A 10,832-nucleotide genomic window follows, 5' to 3' on the forward strand; every position below is an offset into this window, starting at 1 on the left:
GATAGCATGTTCCTAATTCAGTCGTTAAGTATTTTAGGTCTTGAGCTTTACCCTGCACACAATTCCACAGCACTTCTCATACAACTGACCAAAGCGCCGCTTATCAGCCCTTCCAGCAGCACGTTTAACACATCACGCCGCTTCAGACAATTGTCTTCCGCGCGCTCAGTTTGAGATGAATAATTGTTCGCCCCTGCCCTCTGCTGGAATTGTTTTATTGCTTCAAATTCCCAGCGGGGTACAGCAACGCTCTCGATCTCATTAAATATTTGACGAAACCGTTTTATCGTTCACACAACAGCGACGAGTTTGTCGCAAAATTTACTCAATGTTATGAGTATTTTCAAAAAGAGATTTTTACATTAGAAAATATGTAACCGAAAAACTCTACCATTGAAATACTTCTACGGATCTTATATAACTTACTAATAATATGTTTCACAAAATTTCCTCGTTTTACTAAAAGTCATTTGAAACGTTTTTATGATTTCTTTAGGTGTCCACAACTTTTTATTTGGGGAATGAAAAGAAACCTAAAACTGGAAACACCCAACACAAGAAGTAGCATAACATAGCACCCATTGTTCATGCGCCATACCGAGGGGTTTTAATGTCTAGCTCAATTCACATTTTTCAGCTTTTGTGTTTTATCTTTTGTGTGAACTCGGTGTTGTGTCTTCTATCAAAGTAGCTAGTGATCCCGTATCTGGTTGTAAGCTTTTACGCAATGTTAAATTTGGAGGCAGATGAACTGATGCAAAAAAGACAAATGAGCATATCGATTGGTAAAAACGCCAACATTATAGGCAGTCCAATTGGAACAAACGGTGATGTCACGATTACCAATAACCGTAAGTAGTTGTTTGTTTTTAAATTGTGCCCCTAATTGATAACCGAAGTTTTTGGTGGTACGAATCCACTTTTTTGTCCTTTTGAAAACAGTGCTTGCTTGGTCGGTGAGTGCTGTGTGTTTCATAGCCCCTGTAGTTCTGGTCGTTGGGCAGTGAAACACTAGGTTATCGGTGTCTTGCACAGTGTCCTCACAACTGGGACAGAAAGGCTGGAAAATGTCCCCTTTATGTAGTTTAGGTGCAGTAAGACATGCAGTATATGATCGTATGCGATTCGCTACAACCCATTCATTTCGGGTTGGATTTGAAATTACATCCCCATCTCTTTAGGATGCCTTTTCACTAGTACTTGTTCCAATCTTCTTTTAGGTGTAAACGGCAATGTCTGTCGTTTTGTATATTGACTGCAACCATTAAACATTGTTTGCTAGCTGACGGACTAAACTTATTAAAAATCAAACACCACCATCCAAATATAGATTTTCAGAATGTAGGTAAAATATTTTTTCAATGCAGCACAACATTTTGCTTTGCTGCGATATATCATCTCACAGTATGGCGCAAGTCTTATTAAAAGTAACTTGTGATTGGAAATTCACTAGTGTCAGGTTGTAGTGTTTGCATTGTTACAGAAGTACAATGAATCAAACCAACACCTTAATTATCGCCAATTACTGGCAATTTTTTTCAGATTATTTTGTCATTCAGTTTGCGATTTTATTATATTGGAACCAACTGTTTATTGTATTTTCAGCACTCAAAGTGTAGCTTAAGGTTCTTGGCAATAGGAACAACTATTCCGCACTATCAAACGGGATATTATTTTCTTGCATTTATGAATTGTTTAGATAATGGATCTCCACATCAGCCAAATATTCTGAGAGTCCCTATTCCTTATCCACAACGATCACAGATAGTTAGTCCAACATCTGATGACAGCAGTGACAGATCTTTATCGGATGTAAGCTCTGCATCTGATGATATATCTTTTACGTCTTTTCCCAAAGTGATGTTAAGTTACAATTGGAACTCTTCTTCAACTGTAAACAAGGTACAAAATATATTATTATTCAGTTTTGACCACAGTGATATCTGTAGTGTTTTATATTTTACTCAAGTTCTGGTCTCCGAATGGAGTCGTGGGTTCGAATCCCACTTCTGACACGATGTAGTGTTTTATTGCCAGGAGCCAAAAGCACAACCGCACAGCACGCGCGCGTAACTAGAGTGACCTCCGAGGTAGTCGAGAGGTACAAGAAAGACTACGTAGTATAAAACCACTCAAGCGTATAAATACGTTGTAAATTCACTACAACATCTATTTTGTATCTTTTATTTTTATCGCTCACTAAAACCCCCTAATTAGTTGACACTATTGTTTAACAATAGCCTACACTTCTATCGCTTAACATCGAGCACATCCTAAAAATCCGCAATGATTTGGTCACATTTTGTGACTCATAAACAACATATATATGTACAGATTTGTTTGATCAGTTTGTTTCACATCTTTTTTTGGCGTCAAACAGATTTACAAGAACTTGAGACGAGCAGGGTTTCAAGTTTGGTTGGATAAAAAAGATATGGAAGGTGATATGTACGAAAGTATGGAGAAAGCAGTAAGACAGTCCGACGTGGTTATTGCGTGTCTATCAGGGGATTATGAAAACAGTGCGAACGCCATGAAAGAAGCCAAACACGCTGCGGTGAAAAATAAACACATCATACCTATTCTTGTGGAGGAAAACTATCGTCCGAGCGGAGCTGTCGGTAAAATATGTTTTCAGTAGAGCGTTGAAGTTTAGTAACTTATTAAAACTTATTACATCGGTTATGGAGTATGTTAACTGCCATGTACTGTACTCTACAACAAAACCGCAACTTGGTACGCATAAATTTTTTATAAAAACCATGGCGAGATTATCGTTTTATAGTGATATGTTTTTTTTTCTTTTCTAAACAGTAAAACATATATAACACAACAAAAGGTTTGACGGTTACGAAAGACCGCTTTTTTAACTATCTCAAAATCAAATGTAAACACCAGTTTCACTAGCAAGATCATTTACTACTAAATTACAACTTTAATTTTTACAGATTTTATTATATCTGGGACGATCTACATAGATTTTTGTTCGGGATCGTTTGATCGACAGATGAAGGCACTTAAGACTCGACTTTCAATGTTAAAACCACGTCAAGTTGTCAATCGGTCAAAACCAAGCCAAACAAAACCTATGAAATCTTCAGTTTGCGTTGTTTTGTAAAGAAAAGAAGAATATTCTTGCTAATAACGCAATACCTCTCACATACGACCGAATAAAGTGACTCTTCATATTTGACGCCTAAACAAATTTGTTTGTATTTGCTCTTTTATGCCCGTTAAGTTATTGTGTAGCGTATTATCTTTCTGGTGTACTAATATGACATGAAGTGGGCGTATCTCATTGTGTTGCAGTTTGCCGAAGCGCTTTTGTTTTGAGTGTAGGAGTTGAGTGTTTGTGGCAGATAATAAGCTACAATTGCATGTTTTTTTGTGGGGGTTGCTATCATGTTTTCTTGCTCATTAGCTGAATTGCCCCAAATAATGATCTATACAAAAGTCGGTTCTAATAAAACTACATGTTTGGAAATAATTTTTGCATATCTCCTGTCTTACCCGACCTCGGAGATTTCAAATTCTGCTGATTAAAGTGAGCGGGACTCAAACGCAATATTTTTTTCCTACATCACACTTGGTAATTTATACCTAAACTACACAATTCGAGTTGTGATATTATAAATTTTGATATTGTATGTTTAAAGCAGCGGTCGGCAACTTTATCCCTACTGCGGACCGTTTTTGAAACTGAAATTTTATCGCGGACCGGCTTTTAAAAAACTAGAATCATTTAACATGAAAAACGCTTAAATTAGTTGATCATCCCCGGGATACATGGACAAAATGATTTAAAGCATTTAACCTAAAAATTTATACGGCCCGGTAACGAACTCGTCGCGGACCGGTACCGGGCCGCGGCCCGGCGGTTGCCGACCACTGGTTTAAAGGACTTCTACGTGTACGTGTATTTAATTGACGACGGAACGATCTTAATATGCGTCCGCTTGGTGTCAGTGCAGGTCATTTGTATTGGCCCATCTATTTTTTCTCTTCTTTTTTCCAAGATATTTGTCGTACTTGATGGTTAACCACATTATAGTTCAGCGTAGTTTATTGTGAAATCAGACAATAACTTAAGGAAGTTTCTGTGATAATTGAAAATTATAACCTGCTTTTAAGAACCAACAACGCAGAATAAATGGCTTGTTTAGTTGTTCATCTTTGTCTCTAGATAAGTAACAGAATAGGTACAAAAATCGACATTATGAAGTGTCTTTATTTGCTTCTGATCACCACCGCTTTATTGTTTATGGAAACAAAGTCTCAGAACGCTGATGAAGAAGAAGGTTTGAAATAATAATGATTTCAATGTTCTGTAGTTTAATTTCTTGTGACTCATTACAGTAAAAATCTAATACAACAGTCGCTATATAGTGTCTCAAACATAACATTGGCAATAGAGCGATTTGTTGTTAACGATAAGAAAAGATTCAAATGAATTATTATACTCTGCATTACTATTTAGAATAAATGGCGTAACTTGATACGTTACTCGCGACCCATATCACCCAGCAGGATAAAAATTTGAGGGTCATCAGCTTCACGACCAGTGAAGCAATGGAGAGAATCGATGCGTTGAGTGTCACAACATTATGTTTTAGTTCCATTACTTGCTATTATTTCGCCTGGAGAGTACATTAATTGGTAGCTTTATGTGGGTTGGGATATCCGCCAAAATTCACAACGTTGCCAATGATTTAACTTTAAGTTGAGTTTCCCACCTTCGATAGCGACTCGGTGGCGCCTATTACAGATGCATTTAAGTTCTTAAAAATTCGCGTAGACAAACAAGACTTTTTTGTTGGACACCGGATAAGATTTTTGTGGTATGATGTTTAGATATGTTACACAACTTTGTTTTAATGTCGCGACGAGAATGAAATCATATGTGAAGTGTGTTGCATTTGTGGAAAATGTGTTGAAAGGTATATTCTGAGTGCAAATTTGCAGATAATGCTCTCTAACATGCCAGTTGTCAAAGTTTCGGCCACCTACACACCGCAAGCGTTTTATCGAAACCTCCGCGCGACTCGAACCACCTGTTTTAAGCACCATCTAAATCACTGACAATGTCAATGTAACTGGAATTAAGTGTATTTTTAATGATCACCTGCATTAAAACCAAGCAACACATCATGTTTGAAGAATGTCTGGCGGAAACTGACTTGATGCTTGTTCTCGATGGATCGAAGTCTGTGACAAAACCAAATTTTGACCTTGTCAAGGAATGGGTAAAACGTCTCGCTGAAGGGATGCACATCGGTCACGGTCACATTCAAATCGGAGTCGTAAGAAAAATTCCAAAGTTGACTCTAATTGCAATAAATCCGACAAGATAAACAAATCACAACTGTTATCATAAAAATATAATTCAATTATCCGATAATTTCTTGGTTAAAAAATAGATTTTATTCAGTTTAGCTTTTTATAGCGATTACACTTCCCAACTTTATTTCTTTTTAATTATAGGTGCAGTATTCCTACTTCCACCCGAACAGGCCGTGGCGCAGACAACGGTTCATAAAAACTGAGATAGGCCTTGGACAATACAAGACCAAGGCACGATTCGATGCTGCGATTGACCGAATTAGGGTAAGAAAAAATTGTGGTAATACTCCGTTTTCCATAAAAATATAAAAATAAAACCAATCACTAAATTCGTTAGCTTGCGAAGAAGGAGAGTATACGATTTTGGCCCAATTAAGTAAATTTTCTGGGCTTAATTTTGCACTACCACACACACTGAACTGATGTTTTATTAATAAGGTTAATAATAAGTTATTAATAATAAGTTTTAATGTGGTTGCATAAATAAAGCAAAATTGCAATAAGCAAACAGAACATTTAGTGTTTGGTACAGGATCTATCCCGCAAGTAGTAATCATCTTTTTGTCGACGATCACTGATTATACATAAAATTATATGTAAGAATAATTGACGAAGCAACAGTGCTTCCTAATCAAAATCAGTCAACAAAGTTGTTTAACGATATATATTTCACCCCAAAAGGGCATCTTCAGTCGTTCTGTGAAACAACGAGTGTAAAAGTAAAACAAACCAAGCAATGAACTAAAACCATATTAAACACAGATCGTTTACAAAAATGCTTTAACCATCGGGAATGTTCTTACCAACTACAAAGGCTTGGCACATGGACGTATGAAACAAGTTGCCGACGGCCAATCGGGTCCTTGCAAAAAGTGCGCATTGTGTGGAAACCATGGCGTACATAAGGCGATGGTGTATGAGCAGTGTATTTTTGCCACTCGCAGCAAAGATATCAGATTAAAACAGGTGCTTGACTGCAAAAACTATGGTGTGTATGCGGCCACTTGCCGCATATGTAAAGAACAATACATCGGCCAAACCAAAAACCGGTTTAGCACCCGATGGAACCACCATAGATCGGTATGGAAAGAACACGATATTAAAGAAGGTAACGATAATGCAGCGCTGTTGCGCCATTACGCAGTTAAACACCCTGAACTCTTCGCCACCTATCCTGATATTGCCGAGTGTTTTTGTGTCACGTTTTTACAGCAGCCGCCTTTTAAAGACTTGGACGCTTGTGAAGCAAAGTGGCTCAAAATTACCCAAGCTACTATTAATATTCAAAAAATGGTTTTGCCCAGGGTGCGATAACTCCATTCATTATTTTATATCATTTTATTCTTTTACTGGTTTTTATCGATTTTATTTTGTATTCCATTTGGACTGGGTTGTTTGTTTGTGTTCACTCTAGAGTTTTTTCGTTGCCCGTGGACTAGACGGTTATCTCGTCTCTCCGCTTTTCCTTCTTTTTTATCTGGGTGTGCACTGTTCCCTTATCGCTTGTTGCTGTGTGTACTTTTTGTGTAGCTTAGACGCAGTTCTGTCGCAGATCTTGCATACTCAGCAAGGGCTTGTAGCAGGTTGCCGTATCTCTTTGCTGTGTTTAATATGGTTTTAGTTCATTGCTTGGTTTGTTTTACTTTTACACTCGTTGTTTCACAGAACGACTGAAGATGCCCTTTTGGGGTGAAATATATATCGTTAAACAACTTTGTTGACTGATTTTGATTAGGAAGCACTGTTGCTTCGTCAATTATTCTAAGCAAACAGAAGGGTTAAAGATTATGTTTTTACCGTTAAGTAAACTTCTGACAACTAATATGAGACACGCGCAAAAATTTTGCCTTGACCGATGAACGGACAAGACTTGTTGCAGTCAGTGTAGCGAGGGTGAACCAATTCGCTTGACTGCCGAAGGTATATCGCGATTTTCCGGCTATGAATAAAGCATCCTGTTGTCTGCCGTTTGTTTCAGTATCAAGGATACCAAACCTACACTGCCCATGCGCTCAACAAGACGCTCAATATCGACTTTCTGAGTAAGAACAACCGCTACCCACAAGCTAAACGGGCACTCATTCTGTTTTTACTAGGTGCGTTATATTAATTTACGCCAACATTTTTCTCAAACCAACATCATTAAATAAGGTATCCGTATATCACAATTTTGTCAATTCATTACGAGCACTAGCTGCACTAGCAATACTTTTCGATTACATCAGACTGTCATTTTGTTGGTCTGATGGTTTGTTTATTTTTAAGTCTAGTCGGTATCAGTCGCTCAATGCTTTCACATGCAATTTAGTCCCTGATGTATTGTTAGAAGATTGGATGACAAGTTTTACTTGGGTTCCGTGCAGCAACGATGTCCAGATAATCTCTCAGCTTAACCAATGTAGCCGCAAGATCTGTAATCTGGAGTAGATAATCAGTTCTTTCAAAAATGTTTCTCTTAGAGCGCATCGAACAACAAAGAGCCACAATCAGCCGAATATTTATCTCGTCCAATCTTAGATCTTCGTTTTATTAGGGAACTTCCCCCAGTGGTGGAACTCGCCAATTCGATGGGTGTGGTGATGTATGCTGTAGGGGTGGGAAAATACAACATCACACAGTTGCAGTTGATTACAGGAAACCGGTCGAACCATGTTTTCGAGTTGTCCAACTTCGACGATCTGCACGCTATTATATCCGACCTTCAGCGTCAAATTCGAACAGGTTCCGTTCATGCTCATGTTGATTTAAGGGTTAATTAAAAATTTAAATTGTACTCCCTGCAGTTCTAGTCGTATAGGGCAGTGAAACACTAGGTGATCGGTGTCTTGCACCGTGTCCCCACAGTTGGGGTGGAAAAGGTTGAAACATTTCCCCTTTATGTAGTCTATGTGCAATATGGCGATGTGTGATCGTACTCGATTTGCTGCAACAAAGTCATTTCGAAAGTCTGGGGTTGGATCCGATTTTACATCCCTATCTCTTTAGGATGTCTTTTCTCTAGTATTTGTTCCAATCTTATTTTAGGTGGAAACGGGAATGTCGGTTGTTTTGTATATTGGCTGCAACCATTAAACATTTTTTTGCTAGTTGACGCACAAAATATATTAAAAATCAAACATCACCTTGCAACCTAAATAAAGGTTTGCCGAATTTAGTTTAATAATTTATCCAATGCAGCACATTATCTTGCTGTGCTATATATTACATATTTTAGTATATATGACGACCAACCGCAAGTCTTATTAAAAGTAAAGTTGCGGTAAAAAATTCACTATAGTGTCTGGTTCTGGTGTTTTGCATTGTTACAGAAATACGGTTTTATATTGGAACCGACTGTTTATTGTATTCATTAGCACCTAAAGTGGAGCTTAAGTTTGTTGACAAAAGTAACAACTATTCCTCTCTTTCAAACGGGATACTATTTTCTTGCATTAATAAATTGTTTAGATCAAGGATCTTCACATCAGCCAAATATTCCGACAGTCCCGATTCCACAACCACAACCATCAAAGACAGTAAGTCCAACATCTGATGACAGCAGTGACAGTTCTTTATCGGATGTAAGTTCAGCATCCGATGATACGTCTTCTACGTCTTTTCCCAAAGTGATGCTAAGTTACAATTGAAACTCTTCTTCACTTGTAAACATTGTATAAAGTGAAAACTTATTTTGGTCTTGACCACAAAGATGTCTATTCTGTGTCCTATATTTTTTAAAAACACTCTTTATGACCTAATTTGTAGAATAACGCTCTTGATTAACTTTAAGCTATTTATCTGTTAACATTAAGCACATCCAAACAATGAGTGATGATTTTGAAAACGACTTCGACCACCTTTTGTGACGCATAAACAACATGTATACAGATTTGCTTGGTCAGTTTGTTTCACATCGATTTTGGGCGTTAAACAAATTTACAAAAATTTGAGACGAGCAGGATTTCAAGTTTGGTTGGATAAAAAAGATATGGAAGGTGATATGTACGAAAGTATGGAGAAAGCAGTGAGACAGTCCGAGGTGGTTATATTCCGTGTCTATCAGGGGATTATGAAAACTTCACACGAGTTGCACGTTATATTTTTGCACGCTGCATCAAAGCAGGGTTTGCAACCAATATAAAGAACAAACGTAAAATAGTCCCCCAAACGAACACTTCACACGGTTTTCCAGTACATATTTTGTTTGCATTGGTGAGTGTTCTCAATGGATCAGAGTTTTACTGGATTATGTGGAAGCGATATAAGCTATTCAAGAACACAACTGAAAGTTAAAGTTCGGCTTCGTGTCTCAACCAGCGTTCAACTTGACGAGGATCCATCAATAACCGAGGCAATAACGTTGGTATTTCTTGTGGCGTTTGGTGTAAATATAGACGCCTTTGAGGCAAACGCTACACATACAAGAAGCCAACAAGCTGCGGTGAAAAATAAACTCATTATACCTATTCTTGCAAAGAAAAACTATCGTCCGAGTAAAACTGTTGGTAAAATGTATTTTCAGTAGAGCGTTAATGTTCAGTAAATTCTTTAAACTTGTTACTCTGGTTATAGAGTATGTTAACTGCCATGTAAAGTCCTTCACAACAAAAACGCAACTGGGTACCGCATCAAAAGTTTTGATAAAAACCATGGCGAAATTATCGTCTTTATAATGACATGTTTTTTTTTTCAAACAATAAAACTGTAACACAGAAAAAGGTTTATCGAGCCACATGTGAACACAATGTTGACGTTTACGAAAGACCGCTTTTTAACTGTCTCAAAATTAAATGGAAAACATCAGTTTTACTGGCAAGACCATTTACTAACAAGTATATTTTTACAGATTTTATTATATCTGGGACGATCTACATAGTTTTTTGTTCGGGTTCGTTTGATCGAAAAATGAAGGCACTTAACACTCGACTTTCAATGTTAAAACCACGTCAAGTTGTCAATCGGCCAAAACCAAGCCAAACAAAACCTGTGAATTCTTCAGTTTGCGTTGTTTTGTAAAGAAAAGAAGAATATTCTTGCTAATAATGCAATACCTCTCACATACGACCGAATAAAGTGACTCGTCATATTTAACGCCCGAACAAATTTGTGTGTACATGCCCTTTTATGCCGGTCCGATTATTGCATGATTGTTTGTGAGAGTTATAGTCAATGGCTGGCGATTATTTTACCAGCTGAACAAACAAATATCTCTGACTTAGTCGGTTCAAATAAAGCTATATGTTTGGAAGTAACTTTTACATATCTCCTCTCCTGCCCGACAGGGTTGTTTGAACAAATACACTGCATAGAGTTAGATCAGCGGTTCCCAAACTGGGGTCCGCGGTCCTTTAGGGGTCCGTGAGGCAATTTTGGGGGGACCGCGAAGCGGTTGAAGTAATTCTATAATCTTATTTGGCGTCAGTTTGTGCCACTAAATAAGTTTAAATCAAAGTAGAATCGAGAATCGACTGTCTCTATTGCTAAACAATCGCCTTTATTAATGACAACTATCA

The 10,832-nt window shown here is 37.6% G+C and overlaps 3 protein-coding genes across 3 annotated transcripts; all 3 read left to right on the forward strand.

Annotated features, from left to right (window-relative positions):
* Positions 1–443: 443 nt before the first annotated feature.
* Positions 444–4,149, forward strand: LOC145229339 (uncharacterized). Its single transcript, XM_080094662.1, has 4 exons — positions 444–851; positions 1,700–1,902; positions 2,381–2,621; positions 2,949–4,149. The coding sequence occupies exons 1-4, from the start codon at positions 728–730 to the stop codon at positions 3,116–3,118; spliced, it is 738 nt and encodes a 245-aa protein (XP_079950788.1). The 5' UTR covers positions 444–727; the 3' UTR covers positions 3,119–4,149.
* Positions 4,150–5,147: 998 nt separating this feature from the next.
* On the forward strand, positions 5,148–6,683 carry LOC145229565 (uncharacterized). The gene is made up of 3 exons (XM_080094918.1): positions 5,148–5,300; positions 5,482–5,604; positions 6,103–6,683. The coding sequence occupies exons 1-3, from the start codon at positions 5,148–5,150 to the stop codon at positions 6,652–6,654; spliced, it is 828 nt and encodes a 275-aa protein (XP_079951044.1). The 3' UTR covers positions 6,655–6,683.
* A 978-nt stretch (positions 6,684–7,661) lies between these two features.
* Positions 7,662–9,581, forward strand: LOC145229993 (uncharacterized). Its single transcript, XM_080095347.1, has 2 exons — positions 7,662–8,061; positions 8,788–9,581. Exons 1-2 carry the CDS (start codon positions 7,908–7,910, stop codon positions 8,964–8,966), a joined length of 333 nt encoding a protein of 110 aa, XP_079951473.1. The 5' UTR covers positions 7,662–7,907; the 3' UTR covers positions 8,967–9,581.
* Positions 9,582–10,832: the final 1,251 nt, after the last annotated feature.

Source organism: Phallusia mammillata, chromosome 5, assembly GCF_965637545.1.
Source record: "Phallusia mammillata chromosome 5, kaPhaMamm4.hap1.1, whole genome shotgun sequence".
NCBI lineage: Eukaryota > Metazoa > Chordata > Ascidiacea > Phlebobranchia > Ascidiidae > Phallusia > Phallusia mammillata.

What these genes read in the sequence shown, in the direction of transcription:
- LOC145229565 (XM_080094918.1), top strand. Translation starts at nt 5,148, where the DNA reads ATGTTTGAAGAATGTCTGGCGGAAACTGACTTGATGCTTGTTCTCGAT. An exon ending in GTCACATTCAAATCGGAGTC is followed by an intron (nt 5,301 to 5,481) that starts GTAAGAAAAATT and finishes TTTTAATTATAG; the next exon opens with GTGCAGTATTCCTACTTCCA. An exon ending in CTGCGATTGACCGAATTAGG is followed by an intron (nt 5,605 to 6,102) that starts GTAAGAAAAAAT and finishes TATTAAACACAG; the next exon opens with ATCGTTTACAAAAATGCTTT.
- LOC145229339 (XM_080094662.1), top strand. Translation starts at nt 728, where the DNA reads ATGTTAAATTTGGAGGCAGATGAACTGATGCAAAAAAGACAAATGAGC. An exon ending in TGTCACGATTACCAATAACC is followed by an intron (nt 852 to 1,699) that starts GTAAGTAGTTGT and finishes TGAATTGTTTAG; the next exon opens with ATAATGGATCTCCACATCAG. An exon ending in CTTCTTCAACTGTAAACAAG is followed by an intron (nt 1,903 to 2,380) that starts GTACAAAATATA and finishes GGCGTCAAACAG; the next exon opens with ATTTACAAGAACTTGAGACG.
- LOC145229993 (XM_080095347.1), top strand. Translation starts at nt 7,908, where the DNA reads ATGGGTGTGGTGATGTATGCTGTAGGGGTGGGAAAATACAACATCACA. An exon ending in TCAGCGTCAAATTCGAACAG is followed by an intron (nt 8,062 to 8,787) that starts GTTCCGTTCATG and finishes TAAATTGTTTAG; the next exon opens with ATCAAGGATCTTCACATCAG.